This window comes from Triticum aestivum, chromosome 3A (genome assembly GCF_018294505.1).
Source record: "Triticum aestivum cultivar Chinese Spring chromosome 3A, IWGSC CS RefSeq v2.1, whole genome shotgun sequence".
Lineage (NCBI taxonomy): Eukaryota > Viridiplantae > Streptophyta > Magnoliopsida > Poales > Poaceae > Triticum > Triticum aestivum.
In genome coordinates, this window is record NC_057800.1 from 17338929 (window position 1) to 17364648 (window position 25720).

Below are 25720 nucleotides of genomic sequence, written 5' to 3' on the forward strand. Positions count from 1 at the left end.
CTCTCCTCCCTCCCTCCCTCCCTTGTCTCTGTTTTTGCAAATCATAGGTAACTAGTTTATTTAGTAAATGATTATTATAACTAGTTTATTTATATTAAGTGCTTAATAGAACTAGTTTATTTAGTAAGTAGTTAATAAAACTAGTTTATTTAGTAAGTAGTTAATAAAACTAGTTTATTTACTGTTAGGATTATATATAAGATATTTTCAAATGTTTTTTTTCATATTTTGAATCATTGAAATGCAATGACCATCGATAATTGGCCTATGTTTTGCCGGAGTGTTAATTAATTTCTGTTCCGGCAAATTTCAGGCGCTCGATAGTCCTTTTTTAGCAAAGGTCATGCTGGATTTTTTGGGTTTTGCCGTCGAGTTATAATCTTTGAATTTTGAACACAGGAGATGTCTGATGACGATGGGATCCCGGAGTGTGTGTACTGCTACGATGACTGCGGTGTGTGCGACAGGTTTCCTCACCTGCAAAACGATAGGTTTTTCACCGTGAAGCTGGAAGAGACCTTCAATGTTTGTACGGTACGCAACGACAAGCATTTCATCGTATTTAATATCATCACTTGTGCTTCTTTTGTTCAACGTGTAATTTATGGATTTTTTTCAATTCGATTAATACATCCCGTGCCATGCTAGACCATATGTATCGGAGAAGCTTGGTTTTGGTTTAGATGACTTTGAGAATGTGGAGACGAGGAGGGCTCACTTAAGAACTAAACATGGTTATGAGTTTCTGGTTAAGTTCTACAATGCGGTCGATCACTCCCATTTTGGTTGCTCTAATTGGGAAGCTCTCTGCAAGTCATATGGATTTGAGGAGGGAATGCGAATAAGATTTGATATTCGTCCCGAAGATTATGATGATGATGATAATATCGACATCTGGGTGGATGTGGATATGCCTCCAGTTTTTCCTAGATGTGAGTTTGCCAAACTAATTTGTTAAGTTTAGTAATTTATGTTGTTAATTTAAAACTATTTGGTGTTTGTCCGTACTAAACTTATTTATTTATAATTTTCAGCTTATTTCTTATCTTCAAGAAATACTCGGAAGGTAGTAGACAACACATACTACAGCTAGGACTCCAAGCTTAATTGTGAGGAGAAAGGTTATCTTGTCTCATTCATAGAAGATGTTGAGGCCTTCAAAAACAGTCACTCTATCAGCCCAAATTATACTAGATACGTGCCACTACTCCATACATTGCTTGATGATAACTTCATTGCCAAAAACTTGGTAAGATTTTGTTAATGATGGTAACTTCATTGCATACATTATTCTTAAGTAAACCATTGCTAACTATATATGTTACTATTCCATTTTTGAACAGAGGCTCCCGAAGCAGGTTGCGCCTGATATGCTATTTACCGAAGGTGATATGCATATGGTTAGCTTACGACCAACTCCTTCGGAGGCTTACCATACTACATACTCGATTTCTTCAAATGATGGAAGGCTCAAAATCAAAGAATGGAGCAAAGTGATGAATGCGCACACGCAAATAATTGGAGACAAAATGAATGTGCGCAAGCCACAAGTTGGAGATAGGTTTATGTCCATTCTCCATTATGGTGAAGGACCGGTTTATCTGTTTTATGGTATTTTAGCTAGGAGAGAGGAGTAGGTCCTAAGTATTAAGAACAATTAGTTAGTGTTGATTATATATGACTACAATGTCTTAGACTTGATGGTGATGCTGAGTAGGAGTAGTGATTATGATTACTATGATGATGATGATGAGGACTTGTTATTATAACTAGTGACGAAGTTGTTATATGACATTGGACGAAAATGATGATTATGAGGAGTTATGTGACAATGATGTATTATTATGATAAGTTGTTAATGATATTATGATGATGATGATAAGTTATTATGTCATTGGGTGAAAGAACCGCCGATTAGTTTCAGATGGATGGATCCAAAGTGACCATTGGTTACTTTGGATCCATGCACTTGAAACTAATCTAAGGTTCTTTCACCTAGTGATTTAATAACTCATTATGATGTAAAAACAATCTCTAAATTGCTACTGTATGAAAAATTGTATACAGGTATATGAATACGACCTAAAATTCAAGAGAAATGGAATAGGGAATAATAGTAGTAGCGATTGTTTTCGAAAGCGCTACTAGTAATTAGCAGTAGCGCTTGACTGGGAAAGCGCTACTACTAAGTAGATATAGCAGTAGCGAGTGTCTGTAGGCGCTACCGCTAAGCATTAGCTGTAGCGCCTTATCAGTAGCGCGTCTACCCGCGCTACTGATAGGCCAAAAAACCGACGCTACTACTAGGCTTTTCCCTAGTAGTGCTAGCTAGGCATGATGATTTTAATGATGCTCACATAAAAGATAAGAATTGTAACATAAAGAGAGCATCATGAAGAATATGACTAGCACATTTAAGTCTAACCCACTTCCTATGCATAGGGATTTTGTGAGCAAAGAACTTGTGAGAACAAGAATCAACTTGCATAGGAAGGTAAAACAAGGATAACTTCAAGATTTTAAGCACATAGAGAGGAAAGTTGATATTATTGCAATTCTTACAAACATATGTTCCTCCCTCATAATAATTTTCAGTAGCATCATGAATGAATTCAACAATATAACTATCACACACTACTAGGGACAAGCCTAGCAGTAGCGCCGGTTTTTGGCCTATCAGTAGCGCGGGTAGGCGCGCTACTTATAAGGCGCTACAGCTAATGCTTAGCAGTAGCGCCTACAGGCACTCGCTACTGCTATATCTACTTAGTAGTAGCGCTTGCCCAGTCAAGCGTTACTGCTAATTACTAGTAGCGCTTTCGAAAACAATCGCTACTACTATTATTCCCTATTCCATTTCTCTTGAATTTTAGGTCGTATTGATATACATGTATACAATTTTTCATACAGTAGCAATTTAGAGATTGTTTTTACATCATAATGAGTTATTAAATCACTAGGTGAAAGAACCTTAAATTAGTTTCAAGTGCATGGATCCAAAGTAACCAATGGTCACTTTGGATCCATCCATTTGAAACTAATCGGCGGTTCTTTCACCCAATGACATAATAACTTATCATCATCATCATAATATCATTAACAACTTATCATAATAATACATCATTGTCACATAACTCCTCATAATCATCATTTTCGTCCAATGTCATATAACAACTTCGTCACTAGTTATAATAACAAGTCCTCATCATCATCATCATCATAGTAATCATAATCACTACTCCTACTCAGCATCACCATCAAGTCTAAGACATTGTAGTCATATATAATCAACACTAACTAATTGTTCTTAATACTTAGGACCTACTCCTCTCTCCTAGCTAAAATACCATAAAACAGATAAACCGGTCCTTCACCATAATGGAGAATGGACATAAACCTATCTCCAACTTGTGGCTTGCGCACATTCATTTTGTCTCCAATTATTTGCGTGTGCGCATTCATCACTTTGCTCCATTCTTTGATTTTGAGCCTTCCATCATTTGAAGAAATCGAGTATGTAGTATGGTAAGCCTCCGAAGGAGTTGGTCGTAAGCTAACCATATGCATATCACCTTCGGTAAATAGCATATCAGGCACAACCTGCTTCGGGAGCCTCTGTTCAAAAATGAAATAGTAGCATATATAGTTAGCAATGGTTTACTTAAGAATAATGTATGCAATGAAGTTACCAACGAGTATTTCTTGAAGATAAGAAATAAGCTGAAAATTATAAATAAATAAGTTTAGTACGGACGAACACCAAATAGTTTTAAATTAACAACATAAATTACTAAACTTAACAAATTAGTTTGGCAAACTCACATCTAGGAAAAACTGGAGGCATATCCACATCCACCCAGATGTCGATATTATCATCATCATCATAATCTTCGGGACGAATATCAAATCTTATTCGCATTCCCTCCTCAAATCCATATGACTTGCAGAGAGCTTCCCAATTAGAGAAACCAAAATGGGAGCGATCGACCGCATTGTAGAACTTAACCAGAAACTCATAACCATGTTTAGTTCTTAAGTGAGCCCTCCTCGTCTCCAGATTCTCAAAGTCATCTAAACCAAAACCAAGCTTCTCCAATACATATGGTCTAGCATGGCACGGGATGCACTAATCAAATTGAAAAAAATCCATAAATTACACGTTGAACAAAAGAAGCACAAGTGATGATATTAAATACGATGAAATGCTTGTCGTTGAGTACCGTACAAACATCGAAGGTCTCTTCCAGCTTCACGGTGAAAACCTATCATTTTGCAGGTGAGGAAACCTGTCGCACACACCTCGGTCATACAGGGACATAAACGGATTGCTTTCTATAGTGTTCAGGAAATGACAGCAAGATGTATAGCTAGACCTATGCTAAGAGGATGCAACAACCAATGTAGCGGGCGCGCATACTGCGATGAGTCTGGTTCGTGTACTTGCAGCCCGAGGACTAACTACGTTTATATTATAGAGAAAAAATCAATAAAACTTGATATTTGTAAAATATATTTAATATTGCCTTTTGTGATTTTCAGAAACAGAATTAGTTTGGATGTATGTCATACCCAATAGAAATATACATATTATCATCCTATATTATGTGATAATTAGAAATATTGGCAACGCACAAAACTTCTTTAAGGATGATAATTAGAAAAATGACCGAGGAGTGAGTAGCCACCAACATGAGTGCCGATAGAGGAGTATGTAACCAAGAACCGAATATTTTCGGACATCTTGTTCATTTAGTTGTTATTTCTGCAGTTTCTATAAAATAGGGAACCATGTGAGGAGTCCGAATAGACACAGAACCAGTATAGTCATGCACAAAATGCAATACCTATGCCTACAATCCTTAAATGATTTTACTTCTTTCGAGTCATAAGAGTGCAATAAAATATTATGTGTACACATAAACAACTGAAACAATAATAAGTGTTTGCAAGATATTTACTCAAATCTAGTATTCGATACCTAGTTAGCAGGTGATGAAATACCTAAACAAATCATTTCTCCAGTAATAGAAATATTACCTATGACCAAAAGGAATGTACGGATATGTAGTTGGACAAATTGATACATTGACATTACTTAGTAGTTTTTTTTGGACCTTTCAATAGTTTCATTGCTTATTAATGATAAGCATGCCAAACAAAAGCATGTATCACTACAAGAATCTTGTTAATGCATGACGGATTCGGTCTGTCATGGAATAGTGCAAAACCGTCAAGGAGGGAAGTCTGTGACGGAATTAGAATCCGTCATGTATATCACGTCATAATTTGACAACTGCACCATCATGACGATTCCTGGCCGTCACCGATTAGTCTCAGGCCCGCCCCAGGCCCGGCCCTCCGTGACAGACCTCCCCGTCATGGATTTACATGACACCGTACCAATACAAGTACCTTACATGGCATCAAAGAGGCACCGGTGTAGATCTAACGTGGCATCCTACCCTATTATTTATAACCAGCCATGCCCATTGTCCCACTTTTTAGTGCGACGGTTTAGTGCATTTATTTTAATAAAGCCCATGATATTCATTCAACCAGCTACAGCAGGACGCATTACACATAATCAATCAAACATTCACAGCACAGTTAATTTCCATTCATTAGGCCATAATTTGGCCCATTTCATATATTTCTATTCAATTATTTCACAGATTAAAGGCCTTTTAAATGTGCCCAAGAACAAATCCAACATCAATTCACATGCCCCTAATAACCAGATTACATCAACAAATATACAACATTGTACATGCCCTCTTAATCATCAACGTCACCTCTACAGCTCAAACTTCCTTTGCGGCTCTCACCACCAAACAAACCTGTAAAACAAAATGCTTCTATTAGGAAATGGCAAGTTGATTACAACAACAGTAGTAGTTATTATCATTTGAACCGTCATTTTTATTTCACATGAGGTATAGGTAAAACTGCCATGGTTATATACCTATCTACATGTGAGAATAGACCTAATAGGTATACTATATTATGATGAGCAGCCAAGTGGACTATGTTATGAAAATATATTTTTTACAATGAATCTAATGAAACTAATTTTGTGGTGCAGATGTTGATATAGCTTCCTATAAATTTGGTCTAATTCAATTACTTTGGAAATGAGGAAGCAGATTACAAATAATAGCACTAAGTGAGAAAACAAGAATCAAATGAAATATTCAAGGTGGACACACTTTCAAAGTTACACTACACTTAAAGAGCTATACAGTCAACGATGGTTCACTGCATTTCAGGGAAGTATATCCAAACTACTATAAATTAGTTATGACTGAATACATACTGTAGTGTGAGCATGCAGCAGTGACTGCTGTTGTTGATGAAGGCCTTGAAGAATTGACACACCAAGTTCATTTGCCTCCAACATAGTTCAGATCAGTGGACACCTGAGCCACGAAATAATCCCCAAATACATCATGAGTACTAGAAATAGCAAGCATCGAGAACTCACCGCTTAAGAAATCAGAACACAAATATAGTACTCCCTCCGTCTGGAAATACTTGTCATCAAAATGAATAAAAGGAGATGTATCTAGATGTATTTTAGTTCTAGATACATCTTTTTTTGTCCATTTTGATGACAAGTATTTCCGGACGGAGGGAGTACTGCATTAGTATATACACTTCACATCACTAGAGAAATATGTCAGGCAAGGAACATTCCCTTTTATTAGGCAGCAAGAAGAGGTACAATTATACTGTTATGTTTTGGTTCTGGAAAGATACAAAAATGCATAGGAGAATAGTAGATACAATTTTGTCATAAGTTCTGAAATCTTACTGTATGCAGAAATGAGAATAGCAAAGTATATACACCAAAAACAATGGCATCACTAACAAAAAAATTATACATGACGCAGAGAACTACAAATTTAATATACATGTGTAAGGAAAGAATAATATACATGTGTAAGGAAATTAAACCCGCAAGTACTCAACTGGTTTGTGAATGATTTTATTTGAGTGACATCCAGAAAGCCCTACTATCTTTGGGGCATTCATAAACATTTAAGTAACTTAGCATAAACAATTAGACATGGTAAATATTACATGCCTAATCATGTTAGGTGAACATAATAGAAATACCTAAAGATATGTAAATCAATAGAATGTATTGATGCCACAGGAGCAAACACAACCTTAATTAGGTGCATGCTTAGCATTATAAAAGACAAAGATCTTCACTTGAATAATTGGCATGCTCTTATCTGCGAAAATATGTGGTTCTGTCATATTTTCTACATGCTCATAGTGAATTTGCAGAAATAATGTTCATTGAAAGCCTGATGTACAATGAATTGTCTTATATTATAGATCTTCCTTAGTCTACAAACACAGTTGTGTTTTTTTAACCATATGATAATATTTATCTCTTACAAAATCAAAGATGCCACACCAAAACTGAGATAAGATGGTTATCTTTGAAACATTTGTCACTCAACAACTGTATAGTATTAATATAGGTATTTGAGCATGTATGAAGGAGTAAGCAAGCAACGACAAACATGAGAGGAATGGTAAAACAAGAAGTGTTCTAAAAGTCATTAAAAGAAGTAGGATTAGAAATATATATATTGGCACTGTTACTCGCAACAACAAATTTGTTGGTCGCATAATTAATAATCGGTCCAATCTGTATTTGAAGGTTGTGTATTTAGTGCATTATGCAAATAAAAACTTCTGCATTCCTTTAGAGAGAACTTGATGACATAAAAACATTGAAAATTATTGCATCTATACTGTGAGGCCTCTCTCACTAAAATCTATGAGGCCTTGAATCAAGCTCTAAACAAAAGTCCATGTTGAAAACAAAAAAATGGAGACCAGAGTTAGCGAAAAGCATATCTTGCCTCTAAAATTTCTTCAATGAAACTATCCGTAATGAAATAAAAGCCACAATAATACCACATAAAAATATTACACAATATTAAAAGACAAATTGGGTGGGAGGCTAATCTCATAAACAAATCCTCTTAACTAGTATTCAGTGATAAGTTGAACATTCAGTCTTCACATCCAGTAATACAAACCACTGCCTTATGAAGTTCAGTACAGAATGAAATAACAGAGATTGAAGAATAAAAAGAAACACACACATCATGCACCATAAAAAAATTATGCATCCATCATTCATTAGTGGTCCAAGATCATGTTACAAGTTCTCAAAATAACTCATAATAGTAGCCACTTGAGATTCATCAATACCAGCGGTAGTCCACTAAAACTACAGCTACCTGATTGTCGCTGTAAGGTCACGGTGCTCACCAGAGATGATTGTAGGCAAGGCAGCAGCTGCAGTGTAGGTCAGACACCGTCGTGTCGCGACGGAGGAGGTCCCCACAGGAAGCACGGTCGAGCAGGTGACACGGTAGAGGGGGTTGGGGTCGCGGCTGTCCAGCCCAACGCACGCAAGCTGATGAGGTTGAGGGGCCGAAGAGGAGGGAGTTAGGGTTAGGTTTTTATACGCGGAACATTTAGTCGGGCTTTAGCGGGCTTCAGCGGGCTTGCGGGGCTGTACCAGCCCATCCATGACAGTTTTTGATATCGTCATCAGGAATCCGTCATGGATTAACAGGTTTTTTGTAGTGATATGATGATTAATTAATTTATTAAAGCACTTTGATGTTATGTTATTTTGGTGTACTAAGCAATGCAGTTCCATAAAACTATTTGAATCGTGAGAACAGGAAGTGATACAATTATATAACAATGTAAAATATTATATAATTCATAAAGATTTTAATTGAAGCCAAAAATGTATATTGATTTGCACAAAAAAATTATATGGGATCATAACTACTTTTAACGAAAAGTACATTGCGGCCGTCACATGCTCATTTGCATGGGCGTTGTCCTAGTTTCGTTCAAAAAAATATGAGGAGCAGAGAGAGTAGCATATCCTTCAGGTAGTAGTGGTACCAACCAAAATATTTAAGCTAATGATAACCTATAACCAACTTAGGTGGCCATCATTCAACTGAGCACAATCCAAATACAGGACGTCTGGGATTACATATAGTATTTGAAGGCTGCAGTCTTAACACATCCAGCAGCCAAAACCTGAATGGCTAGTTGTATACCAATCGAGAAAGACAATGCACTACATGCACGGAAACTCACATAGATACAGAGATATGTCAGCCCACGTATGAGCTATCAAATATTTGGATTTGATTTTGCGTGATTTTTCTCAAAAGATTATTGGTTGGAAGATGACACCAAGGGTATCACAGATATATGTATAATGTGTCTTACACAAATAAACAAACTAACCGAGTGCAACTGCACTTATGCTATTATTTATACAAAACACAATCTGATACACTTGATGAAAATAATCCAGAGTGTGGGTGAAATAGAAAATCCTAAGTGCATTCATCTTTATGCAAGACATATATTTTTCCTATATTTCAAACAATTGACGATGGGACTTAATATATTTTGGACAAAATAATATCAAATATATGACACGTTTAATTCTTGTCGCGCAAATGCGTGAATCAAGAAAAAAGATTATATGAGACCATGTATCACGGTTAGCAGGTGAGACCCGTCCTGATGAATGACACGCGGCATTCACAAATCACAAAGCATCTAATCTCCCCTCCCTCTGATTTTAAGTGGGGGGTGGGGGATGCTTTGTGATTTGTGAATGTCACATGTCATCCATCAGGATGGGTCTCGCGTGAGACCTGGTCTCATAGAATTCTTTTCCGTGAATCACCTTGCTAGTTCTACCGGGTATTAATACTCATTTCTAGATATATTATGTGAGTGTTGTGGACAATGGAATTTGCCAAGAATGAATCAACATGATGATTCAGGCACGCGAAAACTGAGCAACTTCTTGGATATGCACAGCTTCATGAGGCCGTGCCACCCGACACCGAGCGCGGTCAGCCCTGCAGCAATGGTGAATACCCTCCACCCAGCAACCACACACACGTAAGATAGGAATACCGATGGCACAATGCACATGGCTATGAGCGCGGGCAGTGGCAGAGGCACATGGTATGGGCGCTTCAGTGTTGGGTACTTGACTCGGAGCCAGAGGATGGAGGAGAACTCGAGTAGTGTTCCCAGGCTATATAGGAAATTTGATGTTGCGACGATGTTGTCGAAACCGAGGAAGGAGACGGCGATGGTGATAGCGGTTGATGCAGTGATTGCAACCCATGGGGTGCCGGTGCGAGCGGCACGACTGCCGAAGACGGACGGGAGGAGGCCTCGGTCCGCCATACCATGGAGCTGGAACGCGCCACTGCTCATTTGGGCCTCAAACATGCCAATGGAGGAGATTACTGCGCCTGCACCGGTCCAGTACTTGAGCCATGGTCCCCCGATGATGCCTGTTTAGATACAACAAAATTAAGTTAAAAGGCCGATTGTAACATTCACTCGCTAGATTCAACCTAGCTTGATTGTAGCACAAGCATGCCATGCCTATGCTTTTTTTTTCTTGAGTATTGACCGCAGTAGTGATCTAACTGCGTCTATTTTGTTGGCTTTACCACTGTTTTTCATATGTGCACCTCATAGCAATAGCAGCTCTAGCAGCTACATTTCCCATAGGCAAGTCACAATCCCATCTTTATCATCTTCTAACATCCAGCTTTGTTGCAACAAAAATGCAATATGAAAACATAGCCTAGGCATTATGGTGAAGTGTCATACATTTTAGAACTAACAATATCACTCTATGTTCTACAGTGAGTTGTCTTTCTCAGTGAGGGCAAGATGCTATAACTGTCTTAATTTGTTCAACAATTATTGTCCATCCGTACAGTGTGAATAGGACCCCGGAAACCGACTCTCTCATCGCCACCACAAAATTGGTCTGTGAAGTCGAGATATAGCATCATCATCATGACACCACCACTACGTCCTTTCCTCATTGATTTCAGTCCCTAATTATTGTGACAATTGTACGTAAGGTGGCAAGCGTCTGTAGACTGTAGGTACCTGCGGCGGTAGCCAAGTAGCCGTTCACCCATGCATCCGGCGACGCGTCCGTGGCGCCGGTTGCGGCCATGAGCGGCAGCAGGTAACTGGCGGCAATCAGAACGACCGCTGCTGCAAGTGCCCGCGGGAACGTCCGCTCCGGCCGCTCCACCTCGCCGGCCATGGTGCTCGCGCTGTCCCAGTAGTTGAGGTTCCAGAACAGCGTGTTGAAGAACAGCCTCCAGTCTTTCTTCCTCCCCTTCACCTGCTTCGCCCACCGACGCGGGCGTACTTTGGGCACAGCCATGGCCGTCATCAGCACGAACGGGGCCAGGGAGGCTATCCCCAGTGCTGTCGCGCCCCACCCGACGACGCTCAGGCCGGCATAGTTCAGCAAGGAGAGGAGAAGCGTCATGCCGACCACCGTGCCCATGTGCGCCCTGCCGGGTCTCGCGACTGCCGGCACCACGCCACCAAGATAGTCAGCCACGAGAGCCGGGTAGGCGGCGATGTTGATGACGATGCTGAGGTACTTCCACATGCCGAGGAGCGAGCCTGCCAGCGGGCCAAAGGCGTGGTCTGCCCAGAGGACGAAGCCGCCGTTCCCCGGGAACGCGGCGGTGAGCTCGGCGGTGACAAGCGATTCCGGGACGCCACACGCCAAGGGGAACACGAGGAAGCCCAGTAGAGTGAACAGCGGCCCGGCGGCGCGGACTGCCTGCTCGGAGCCGTACGGGCCGTATTAGCATTAATTTTGATTCAATGTATCCGCATATTTAGTTTTTCTAATTGCATGTACTCTTAGAAGTAGCTAGGTGGCAAGGTTTCATGGAGGCGCGCGGAGAAGGCGAGATGCCAGGCTGCCGTGCGATATGGCGAGCACGACAAGATGCCGATGACAGTGTGAAGCTGCAATGCTGCACGAGACGGCAAGGTCGTGCGATACGGCGATGCAGTGACAGTTGGCAATACGTGACAAGGCTGGAACATGATGGATTGGTTCAAGTTGAGTCGGATGCATGGCAAGTCGTTCGGTTTATTGGAGTAGCTTTGCATGCGAAGAGTTGTTAGCTAAATGCATGGAGTTAATTTGTTAGTAGTGGACGGTCAAGTTAGTGGCCGAACCATCTAGACCTAGAGTGATTCTAGGAATGATGGACGTGTGCTAACCGTAGTGAGTGTGTGTGCATGGTTTGTGGACCAGGCCGTTGGCCCTGGCCATGTATAAATACCTTTGATTTAGTAAGAATGAAAGAGGCCGTGAGGGCTGAGGCAGAAATAATGTAGCCAACGTATTCACCAAGGGGAAGAGCCTCTGGGCAAAGCTTTCTAGGCTCCTCCTTGGTCCATACATGTGTGTGTTCCCCTGGTTGTGTGAGGTAGAAGAAGTGGCGCTGTGAGGAGAAGCGGCGCCAACAGGAACACGAGCGGAATCATGGTGATCCTGCGCTGGTGGTTGGACTCGGACGGTGTCGAGCCACCGCCTTGTTGCGCGACGGTGGCATGCAGTTGAGGATGTTCTTGTTCTTCCTGACTCTGTGTCGGTGATGATTGCTTGGTCATTAGGATTTCTTGATTCATGGTGAGTTTACTTGCTAGAGTGTCGAGGAACAAGCTAGGCAGCTAAGCGCACGTACCGATCATTTCGTGTGGGCATTGTGCTATATAACTTGAGTAGCTGATAGGATATGTAAGAAACACCACAAAAATAATATCTAGCTGAGCTGTCTTTTCATTAGTACTATGGTGGCCCTCACACATGCGAGGGCAACCCTTTAGTTTGTTGAAAGTGACAATGAAATAAATTGATGGTTCTATCCATGTCCACATTATGTGATACTCCCTCTGTCCCAAAATATAAGAACGTTTTTAACACTACAGTAGTGTCAAAAACGTTCTTATATTATGGGACGGAGGGAGTAGTAAATAATACTGTTCTATAGCAAATAAAATATCGCCTTCGAGATGGAAAACCCTTTTAATCATTTTCATTTTGGGGATGATTGTTATGACAGGAGAGAGGCGTTTTGGCACATGGGAGCATATGCTCCTGGTTTTTAAAATATGTTTTAAACATATTTTTGAGATGTCACAAAATTCTGACAAAATGATTCCCAACTACATTTTGACATTCTACGTGCACATAAACTTGTTTTGCGGAAAACCGACAACTTTTCTGTCACAAGTAAAAAAGAAAAAAAGTGTTAAAAAGGTTTTTCATGAGACATTATTTTGCCTTTTTTACACAACATGGCATATAAAATGCGAAAAGTACCTGCAGCTACCGAGCTTCATTGCTCTTGATTTTTGAAATTTTTGAAAAACACACTTTCGATGCTCAAAAAAATCTTAAAACAAATATGTGAATACGTACACATATTCTTAAGGACTGGTAGAAATCGAGAGAAGAAATACTTTTTATTTTGGGAAATACAAAAAAGAGAAATTTCTGACAGAAATGGCACCTTTTTTCTCCTATATACTGTCAGGAATTTGTTTTTTTCTATAGTCCAAAACAAAACGAGTTTGGTACCGAAACTTGCAATGGGTATACGGAATGTGTATATGCATCCCGGGAAAAAAATCACATGTTTTTGAAACTTCAAAAATACAAATTTGAAAATGTCAAATATAGACAGCACTGGAGCTCGGGTGCTGCAACGCCGCTCTCATATAAAATATCTGTTTTTCACGAAACTTGGCATGCCCACATACAATATTGAGATGTACGCGTCAAATTTGTGTTTGGGATTTTTTAACATTTGAAATATATTTTTCAATGGCATGAGCATATACTCCCATGTGCCAAATTGAATTTCTGCTATTAGTGATCATATGCCTCGTTTAAACATGAAAAAATAAACCCATACATAGAATTACGTTTACGCATGAGTTGTTTTCTAGTATCGTTTTGAGGTTGTATCGTTATGTGACCAGGTTAACATTCAGTTTCACACTAATTGGTATTATTATAAATATATAGTTAAAAATCTATCAGTCCGTACTATAAATATATAGTTAAAAACTCGCTCCGGTGTTTGTAGTCCTCGTTAGGTGGTCTACAGACCTAAATGTAATTTTTGCTTCGCGTGTTCTTCGTACTAAATTAATAGTTGATGAATAGATAAAAAGAAATTTCACAAAATAAATCAGTTGTGGCGTTGATAAAATTTCTTTTCATGGGCAATGGTTTAGACGTTCCATCGAATGCAATAGGTAAACATATATCATATCTTATTGTATTAAGCTATTCTTGTCAATAGGTAGAGAAAACCTAAGTAGAAAGCATTTTTATTTTACCTTGGACAACTTTTCCATCTCATTTCCTAGGATCGTCCTTAAATATGTGAAATATTCCTTTGTTAAAACCTGGCAATTTTGATATCGCCCAAAAATTACAATGTACTTGACAATTTTGATATGGTTAGTCTCAATGATCCAACTTTAACTAATATTTTGCATATGAGTTTGCTGCTAAGAAACTAAAAGAAAATTGTAACTCTCTCCCTCTGTTTTTATTTACTCTGCATATTAGATTTGATTGGCGCCAAACTTCGTAAAGTTTGACCAAGTTTATAAAGAACAATCTAAACATTTAACATAACAAATTTATATGATGTGAAAGTACATTCAATATTGAATCTAATGGTGCTGATTTGTTGTTGTATATGTTAATATTTTTGTCTATAAACATTGTCAAAGTTCTCTAAATTTAGGGAATCGTAGATAATTAAGTTCTCTAAATTTCCAACTATGTGTGCCTCTGTATATAATGAGCAAGCAAGTGATATAACCACGAGTAAATAAGCTAGTGATAGAAATAGACCAAGCACTCGTAGGCGAATGCTCCGAAAATAATAGAGCCTTGGATTTTTTTTACATAAGATGGTGTTTATGGCAAACACTGAGGATGAAGAGCACGAGAGTTTTCAGTTCCTTCTATTCATAATATGCGTGAGGGTCTGGCTCTTGACGAGGAGGGGCTATCAAACTGTGAGACGGTCCATTCAGTTGCCCCGGTTAAGGTAACTAACAAGCGTAGGTATACGACATTTTGATGATCCATTGTAGTTTGAGGAATCACTTTCAAAAACATTTCATGAATGATAGGTGTGCTTTGGAATAACGAAGGTCTTCCTAACTTGGCAAGGCACCATTTGTGGCCAAGAAAACCATGGACCATAAGTTATACCTTATCTAACTTACGGAAAATAGATAATGCCAAATTTTTAGCTCCTTTTTTGCCGTCACCTTTGTGGTGGCCTTGATTTTTCAATTGCCTCCCTCGCAGTCTATGGGGCCGCCTAATCGGAGCTCAAGCATGCTTCCCTTTCATAGCTTGGTCAGAGATATGGTGCGGAATCTTTAACATGTTGGTGGGTGGAGATTTTAACATTATCTACTAACATGATGAAATGTGCAATAATAAGTATGATCCTACGTGGCCTTTTTTCTTTAATGCAATCACAATTTGAAAGCATTTACCTAAGAGGAACCATTCACCCAGGTCGGCAGTTTACTTTCTCCCAGGTCAGCAATTTATATGGGCTAATAGCTTCTCTTTAGGACACTCCCAAGACATATTCTTATAGTGCGCTATCCAAAGGCACACACATATTTAGAGTCAAGTAACCCAATAAGTTGTATCTTACATATATATGTTTCATCTTCATAATAGTAGATCCCAACTTTAATAAGATACGTGACTCTATGTGTTGGATTGCATGTAGAGCCAATTTCTTAGATAAGAGAAGATTTCATGTCCTTTCCGAAGGAAATATGCCCTAGAGGCAATAATAAAGTCGTTATTTATATTTCCTTATATAATGATAAATGTTTATTATTCATGCTAGAATTGTATTAACCGGAAACTTAGTACATGTGTGAATACATAGACAAAACAGAGTGTCCCTGGTATGCCTCTACTTGACTACCTCGTTAATCAAAGATGGTTAAGTTTTCTGACTATAGATATGTGTTGTCATTTGATGAATGGGATCACATCATTAGAGAATGATGTGATGGACAAGACCCATCCGTTAGCTTAGCATAATGATAGTTAAGTTTTATTGCTATTGCTTTCTTCATGACTTATACATATTCCTCTAACTATGAGATTATGCAACTCCCGAATATCGTAGGAACACCCTGTGTGCTATCAAACATCACAACGTAACTGTGTGATTATAAAGATGCTCTACATGTGTCTCCGAAGGTGATTGTTGGGTTGGCATAGATTAAGATTAGGATTTGTCTCTCCGGAGAGGTATCTCTGGGTCCTCTCGGTAATGCACATCACTATAAGCCTTGCAAGCAATGTGGCTAATGAGTTAGTTGCGGGGTGATGTATTATGGAACAAATAAAGAGACTTGCCGGTAACGAGATTGAACTAGGTATGATGATACCGACGATCAAATCTCAGGAAAGTAACATACCGATGACAAAGGGAATAACGTATGTTGTTATTGCGGTTTGACCGATAAAGATCTTCATAGGATATGTAGAAACCAATATGAGCATCTAGGTTCCGCTATTGGTTATTAACCTGAGATGGTGTCTCGGTCATGTCTACATAGTTCTCGAACCCGTAGGGTCCGCACGCTTAACGTTCGATGACGATTTGTATTATGAGTTACTAGTCGTCAACCCGTGCACCTGCACGGTCTAGCAATTTCAATATTTAACATAACAAAGTTTTGAAAATTCAAAAATGTCAACGAATAATAATATGAATAGGTTGATGTAGATTATTATTATAACACATGCATGTAAGTTCAGTCGTCGCTTGGGGTCGCTTGTCATCCCGTGTGGTACCTGACTTTGGGATGTTTGTGGTTTGCCGATGGCCATGCTGGTGGGAGAGGGCACTTGATGGTGAAGGGGATATCCTTCACTGAGAAAAACTGTTGGGGGCCATTGATAGGAGAGGAGAATCGAAGGAAAGGAGTCAGCAGTCATATATAGGAGTTGAGGGAGATGTTTTTCCTTTTACTTTGAGGAAGAGATGTGTTTCCTTTTTGCTTTTTACATGAATAGTTTTCCCTGTTTTAGTGCGAAGAAGATTTTATGTTCATCGCACAGATCTTTTTTGACATACATGGCAAACGAAGTACCAAACTCATCCTAGATCCACGATAAGAGAAAACGTGCGTCCTGAGTATAGAGGAGACTAACCAATCTAGTTATTTTGAATCTTGTATTCTCCCCGGGCCAAGAAAAATGTAGTATTTTTTAGAAGTACCCAGACATCTATGCTGGTGTTTCTTAGGGCCATAATGAGGATGAAGACGGACCTCACGCCCGACAAACCAAGTGTTGGGCGTGACTCTGGCGATGCATGGGTGTGGAGGAAACATCTACCCTTTAGAAAAGCACTCGCCATCGTTGCACCCTGAGATTACGGTCACTGGATCGATAAACAAATGGGATGAAAGCCGATAGAGTTTGAGATGGTTTGCATCGATGAACCATCGGCACACCCGCTTCAGAGCATCATTCATCATGATTGGCATGCAAACTGAGAAGATTGTATGAATCTACCGTCGAATATGAATTTAAAAATTAATTTCCTTATTTTTATTGTAGTGCCCTCTTATCCAATCAAATCTCTACAACTTTATATGTGTCCATTCTTTGTTTCCACATGCATATAAAAGTTCCAAGGATGCAATATCTGGTTGATGAATAAATATTATTTCCCATTACTGAAGGACGCCCTTATATATTTTTTGTTTGCAACCACGTTTCAATGGCCGTACATTTTTTGCAGGGATTCAATGGCCGTACATGCATCCCTTATTTGTTCGCATGGGCCCTCGTATTGTTTTTGTACACATGTATTTATACAGGGACACATTTGTCTCTAAACGTACCTGCAGGGGTAGTATTGTTTGTTCTATCACGTCGGACTTTTTCCCTGCAAAAAAAATCACATCAGCCTTTTTCTTTTCTTAAAAGAAACATATCACGCCAGAATTAAATCATGCATGTCGTATGACTTGTACCATAGATGGACTCTCCAACATGCGTACTTTATCCTGTTGGACTAAAATCACGCATGACTTGTAGTATTTTTCCTTTTGCGGAATGACAAATCGTACCATATATGGACTTGCTCTTTTTTTAATTTCTCACACCAGACTTAAATCACATCTTACGTTTAGCATATCTGCTGATGGAAAAAAATCACTTACCAACGTAAACATCTTTTTTTTTTTGGGAGGATACGATGGATGCTTTCTTTGTTTTACTTCACGGGAGAAGATTAGAGTTTGAAGGGTAAATCAAACGGATCTGCTCTCCTATTTTTTTTCCTTTTCATTGCTAGATGTTTTAATAGAAGAATGCTATCATCATTTCTTTAGGCAACGTTGGATGCAATCTTTGTTTTGCTTCACCAAAACGTGGCAGGAGACCTTTTTTGGACCATGTGTTACGTAAGTTTCTTTTTCATCTCTGGCGTTAATTATTTAATCCAACCGTGCAATTAATTCCAATGATGTGGATTAATGAGAAGGCTTTAATGGTGCCTCCAATTAGTAAATATAAATATATGTATATAAGATAAGATGTGTTTTTTGTGACCAAGTTTGTTCGGAGTCCCGGATGAGATCACGGACATGACGAGGAGTCTCAAAATGGTCGATAGGTAAAGATTGATATATTGGAAGGTAAGTATTCGGACACCAGAAGGATTCCGGAGTGTATCAGGTACATACCGGAGTACCGGAGGGGTTACCGGAACCCCCCGGTGAAAGATATGGGCCATAGGAGGGAGGCTAACTAGCCCACAAGGGGCTGGTGCGCCCCCACAAGGGAGGAGGCCGAATTGGTTTAGGGAAGGGGGCGCCCGCTTTCCTTCTCCTACTCCCTCTCCTTCCTTTTCCCTTCGGTGAAGAAAGAAAAAAAGGGGGGCCAATCCTACTAGGACTAGGAGTCCTAGTAGGACTCCCCCCATGGCGCCCCCTCTTGGCCGGCCACCCCCTCCTCCCCTCCTTAATATACGGGGGCGGGGGCACCCCAAAGGCATATCAATTATTCTCTTAGCCGTGTACGGTGCCCCCTTGCTACCTCTTGAGCACTGCGTTGGATTTCCCCGAAGAGGAGAGGATGATGCAGCAAAGTAGCGTAAGTATTTCCCTCAGTTTTTGAGAACCAAGGTATCAATCCACTAGGAGGCTACGCACGATTCCCTTGTACCTACACAAAAACAATAGCTCAATGCAACCAACGCGCTTAGGGTTTGTCAATCCCTTCACGGTCACTTACGAAAGTGAGATCTGATAGAGATGATAAATAATATTTTTGGTATTTTTGGTATAGAGATGCAAAGTAAAAAGTAAAAGCAAAATAAAAGCAAAGCAATAATAAAGTAATGGAGATTGATATGATGAGAAAGAGACCCAGGGGCCATAGGTTTCACTAGTAGCTTCTCTCAAGAGCATAAGTATTCTACGGTGGGTGAACAAATTACTGTTGAGCAATTGACAGAACTGAGCATAGTTATGAGAATATCTAGGTATGATCATGTATATAGGCATCACGTCCAAGACAAGTAGACCGACTCCTGCATGCATCTACTACTATTACTCCACTCATCGACCGCTATCCAGCATGCATCTAGAGTATTAAGTTAAAAACAGAGTAACGCCTTAAGCAAGATGACATGATGTAGAGGGATAGTTTCATGCAATACGATAAAAACCCCATCTTGTTATCCTCGATGGCAACGATACAATACGTGCCTTGCTGCCCCTTCTGTCACTGGGAAAGGACACCGCAAGATGGAACCCAAAGCTAAGCACTTCTCTCATGGCAAGAACAACCAATCTAGTAGGCCAAACCAAACTGATAATTCGAAGAGACTTGCAAAGATAACCAATCATACATAAAAGAATTCAAATAAGATTCAAATATTATTCATAGATAGACTTGATCATAAACCCACAATTCATCGGTCTCAACAAAACACACCGCAAAAAGAAGATTACATCGAATAGATCTCCGCGAGAGAGGGGGAGAACATTGTATTGAGATCCAAAAAGAGAGAAGAAGCCATCTAGCTACTAACTATGGACCCGTAGGTCTGAAGTAAACTACTCACACTTCATCGAAGAGGCTTGGATGATGATGTAGAAGCCCTCCGTGATCGATGCCCCTTCGGCGGAGCTCCGAAACAGGCCCCAAGATGGGATCTCGTGGATACAGAAAGTTGCGGCGGTGGAATTAGGTTTTTGGCTCCGTATCTGATCGTTTGGGGGTACGTGGATATATATAGGAGGAAGAAGTACGTCGGTGGAGCAACAGGGGGCCCACGAGGGTGGGGGGCGCGCCCCCCTACCTCGTGGCCTCCTGTTACCTGCCTTGACGTAGGGTGCAAATCTCCTGAGTTATATTCGGTGAGAAAATCACGTTCCCGAAGGTTTCATTCCGTTTGGACTCCGTTTGATATTCCTTTCTTCGAAACCCTAAAACAGGCAAAAAACAACAATTCTGTGCTGGGCCTCCAGTTAATAGGTTAGTCCCAAAAATAATATAAAAGTGGATAATAAAGCCCAATAATGTCCAAAACAGTAGATAATATAGCACGGATCAATCAAAAATTATAGATACGTTGGAGACGTATCACCCCTCCATAGTTTACTCCTCCGGTCATAGCGTCGTAGTGCTTAGGCGAAGCCCTGCATGGAACACATCACCATCACCGTCATCACGCCGTCGTGCTGACGGAACTCTCCCTCGACCCTCTGCTGGATCAAGAGTTTAAGGGACGTCATCGAGCTGAACGTGTGTTGAACACTAAGGTGTCGTACGTTCGGTACTTGGATCGGTTGGATCATGAAGGCGTTCGACTACATGAACCGCGTTAACCTGACGCTTCCGCTTTTGGTCTACAAGGGTACGTGAACACACTCTCCCCCTCTCGTTGCTATGCATCTCCTAGATAGATCTTTTGTGATCATAGGATTTTTTTAAATTGCATGCTACGTTCCCCAACAGTGGTATCAGATCCAGGTCTATGCATAGATGATATGGACGAGTAGAACACAAAGAGTTGTGGGCGATAACAGTCATACTGCTTACCACCAACGTCTTATTATGATTCGGCTGTATTATTGGATGAAGTGGCCCGGACCAACATTACATGGCCACGTTCATGAGACTGGTTCTACCGACGTGCTTTTGCACACAGGTGGCTGGCGGGTGTCCGTTTCTCCAATTTTAGTCGAATTGAATTTGACTACGGCTGGTCCTTGTTGAAGGTTAAAATAGCACACTTGACGAAAAATCGTTGTGGTTTTAATGCGTACGTAAGAACGGTTCTCGCTAGAAGCCCGTAGCAGCCACGTAAAACTTGCAACAACAAAGTAGAGAACGTCCAACTTGTTTTTGCAGGGCATGTTGTGATGTGATATGGTCAAGACGTGATGAGATATAAATTGTTGTATGAGATGATCATGTTTTGTAGAAGTTACCGGCAACTGGCAGGAGCCTTATGGTTGTGGCTTTATTGTATGAAATGCAATCGCCATGTAATTGCTTTACTTTATCTCTCAGCGGTAGAGATAGTCGTAGAAGCAATAGTTGGCGAGACGACAACGACACTACGATGGAGATCAAGGTGTCAAGCCGGTGACGATGGAGATCATGACGGTGCTTTGGAGATGGAGATCAAAGGCACAAGATGATGATGGCCATATCATGTCACATATTTTGATTGCATGTGATGTTTATCTTTGATGCATCTTATTTTTCTTAGTTCGGCAGTAGCAAACATGATCCCTCACTAAATTTCAAGTTATAAGTGTTCTCCCTGAGTATGCACCGTTGCTACAATTCGTCGTGCCGAGACACCATGTGACGATCGGGTATGATAAGCTCTATGTTCACATACAACGGGTGCAAGCCAGTTTTGCATGTGCAGAATACTCAGGTTAAACTTGACGAGCCTAGCATATGCAGATATGGCCTCGGAACACTATGACCGTAACGTCGAACGTGAATCATATAGCAAATATGATCAACATATAGAGATGTTCACCATTGAAAACTACTCCATCTCACATGATGATCGGACATGGTTTAGTTGATATGGATCACGTGATCATTTAGATGACTAGAGAGATGTCTATCCAAGTGGGAGTTCTTAAGTAATATGATTAATTGAACTTAATTTATCATGAACTTAGTCCAGATAGTTTTTTTGCATATCTATGTTGTAGATCAATAGCTCGCGTATAGCTCCCCTATTTTATTATGTTCCTAGAGGAAACGAAGTTGAAAGATGATAGTAGCAATGATGCGGACTGGGTCCATGATCTAAGGATTATCCTCATTGCTGCACAGAAGAATTATGTCCTTGATGCACTGCTAGGTGACACACCTATTGCAGGAGCAGGTGCAGACGTTATGAACGTTTGACAAGCTCGGTATGATAACTACTTAATAGTTTAATGCACCATGATTTACGTCTTAGAACCGGGACTTCAAAAATGTTTTGATTGCCATGGAGCATATGAGATGTTCCAAGAGCTGAAAATGATATTTCAGACTCATGCCCATGTTAAGAGGTATGAGACCTCTGACAAGTACTTTGCCTACAAAATGGAGAAGAATAGCTTAGCTATTAAGCATGTGCTCAGAATGTCTGGGTACTACAATCGCTTGAATCAAGTGGGAGTTAAACTCCCAGATAAGATAGTGATTGACAGAGTTCTCTAGTCACTATCACCAAGTTACTATAACTTCGTGATGAACTATAATATGCAAGGGATAATGAAAACGATTCCCAAGCTCTTCGCGATGCTCAAATCGGCGAAGTAGAAATCAAGAAATAGCATGAAGTGTTGATGGTTAAAAAGACCACTAGTTTCAAGAAAAAGGGCAAGGGAAAGAAAGGGAACTTCAAGAAGAATGTCAAGCAAGTTTTCACTCCCGGGAACAAGCCCAAAACTGGACAAAAGCCTGAAACTAAGTGCTTCTACTGCAAAGGGACTGGTCACTGGAAACAGAACTGTCCCAAGTATTTGGCGGATAAGAAGGATGGAAAAGTAAACAAAGGTATATTTGATATACATATTATTAATGTGTAATTTACCAGTGTTCATAGTAACCCCTGGGTATTTGATATCGGTTTAGTTGCTAAGATTAGTAACTCGAAACAGGAGTTACAAAACGAACAGATACTAGTTTAGGGCGAGGTAACGATATATGTTGGAAGTAATTTCAAGGTTGATAAGATCACCATTGCATACTCCCTCTACCTTCGGGATTAGTGTTGAACTTAATTAAATATTATTTGGTGTTTGCGTTGAGCATGAATATGATTGGATCATGTTTATTGCAATACGGTTATTCATTTAAGTTAGAGAATAATTGTTGTTCTGTTTATATGAATAAAACCTTCAATGGTCATACACCCAATGTGAATGGTTTTTTGAATCTCGATCGTGGTTATACACATATTCATAATATTGATGCCAAAAGATACAAAGTTGACAATGGTAGTGCAACATATTTGTGGCACTGTCGTTTAGGTCATATTGGTGTAAAGCGCATGAAGAAACTTCGTGCGGATGGACTTTTGGAATCACTTGATTATGAATGATTTGATTCTTGCGAACCATGCAACATGGGCAAGATGACTAAGAATCCATTCTCCGGAACAATGGAGCGAGCCACTGACTTATTGGAAATAATACATACCAATGTATGCGGTCCGATGAGTGTTGAGGCTCGCGGCGGGTATCATTATTTTCTGACCTTCATAGATGATTTGAGCAGATATGAGTATATCTACTTGATGAAACACAAGCCTAAAACATTTGAAAAGTTCAAAGAATTTTAGAGTGAAGTGGAGAATAATCCTAACAAGAAAATAAAGTTTCTTCGATCTGATCGCGGAGGCGGATATTTGAGTTACGAGTTTGGCCTTCATTTAAAACAATGTGGAATAGTTTCACAACTCACGCCACCTAGAACACCACAGCGTAATGGTGTGTCCGAACATTGTAACCGTACTTTATTAGATATGGTGCGATCAACGATGTCTCTTATCGATTTATCATTATCGTTTTGGGGTTATGCATTGGAGACAGCTGCTTTCACATTAAAAAGGGCACCATCTAAATCTGTTGAGACGACACCAAATGAACGGTGGTTTCGGACGAAACCTAAGCTGTCATTTCTTAAAGTTTCGGGTTGCGATGCTTATGTGAAAAAGTTTCAGCCTGATAAGCTCGAACCAAAATCAGAGAAGTGCTTCTTCATAGGATACCCAAAAGAAATTGTTGGGTACACCTTCTATCACAGATCTGAAGGCAAGATCTTTGTTGCTAAGAATGGATCATTTCTAGAGAAGAAGTTTCTCTCGAAAGAAGTGAGTGGGAGGAAAGTAGAACTTGATGAGGTAATTGTACCTTCTCTCGAATTGGAAAATAGCTCATCACAAAAAACCATTCCCGTGATGCCTACACAACTAGTGAGGAAGCTAATGATAATGATCATGAAACTTTGGATCAAGTACACCACCGAACCTCATAGGTCAACCAGAGCACATTCTGCACCAGAGTGGTACGGTAATCCCGTTCTGGAAGTCATGCTACTAAACCATGACGAACCTACAAACTATGAGGAAGCGATGATGAGACCAGATTCCACGAAATGGCTTGAGGCCATGAGATCTGAGATGGGATCCATGTATGAGAACAAAGTATGGACTTTAGTTGACTTGCCCAATGGTCGGCAAGCCATTGAGAATAAATATATCTTCAAGAGGAAGACGGACGCTGATGGTAGTGTTACTATCTACAAAGCTCAACTTGTCGCAAAAGGTTTTCGACAAGTCCAAGGTGTTGAATACGATGAGATTTTCTCGCTCGTAGCGATTCTTAAGTCTGTCCGAATCATGTTAGCAATTGCCGCATTTTATGAAATCTGGCAAATGGATGTCGAAACTGCATTCCTTAATGGATGTCTTAAAGAAGAGATGTATATGATGCAACCAAAAGGTTTTGTCGGTCCTAAAAGGTGCTAACAAAGTATGCAAACTCCAGCAATCCATCTATAGACTAGTGCAAACATCTCAGAGTTGGAATATACACTTTGATAAGATGATCAAACCATATGGTTTTTACAGACTTATGGTGAAGCCTGTATTTACAAGAATGTGAGTGGGAGCACTACAGCCTTTTTGATAAGTATATGTGAATGACATATTGTTGATCAGAAATGATGTAGAATTTTCTGGAAAGCATAAAGGAGTGTTAAAAAGGAGTTTTTCAAAGAAAGACCTCGGTGAAGCTGCTTATATATTGAGCATCAAGATCTTTAAATATAGATCAAGACGCTTGATAGGACTTTCACAAAGAACATACCTTGACAAGATTTTGAAGGAGTTCAAAATTGATCAGTCAAAGAAATGGTTCTTACCTGTGTTACAAGGTGTGAAGTTGAGTAAGACTCAAAACCCGACCACGACAGAATATAAAGAGAGAATGAAAGTCATTCTCTAGGCCTCAGCCATAGGTTCTGTAAATTATGCTATGTTGTGTACCAAACCTATTGTGTACCTTACCACAAGTTTGGTATGTTGGGGAACATAGTGTTTCAAAAAAATTCCTACGATCATGCAAGATCTCTCTAGAAGATGCATAGCAACAAGACGGGAGAGAGTGTCCACGTACCCTCGTAGACCGAAAGCGGAAGCGTTTAGTAACGCGGTTGATGTAGTCGAACGTCTTCATGATC

General features: G+C 39.9%; 1 protein-coding gene across 1 annotated transcript; it reads right to left on the bottom strand.

Annotated features, from left to right (window-relative positions):
• Positions 1-9837: 9837 nt before the first annotated feature.
• On the bottom strand, positions 9838-12552 carry LOC123056630 (probable polyamine transporter At3g13620). Its single transcript, XM_044479963.1, has 3 exons — positions 12389-12552; positions 10993-11714; positions 9838-10379 (listed from the first exon to the last, which is right to left on the bottom strand). Exons 1-3 carry the CDS (start codon positions 12550-12552, stop codon positions 9838-9840), a joined length of 1428 nt encoding a protein of 475 aa, XP_044335898.1.
• Between the last annotated feature and the right edge of the window lie 13168 nt (positions 12553-25720).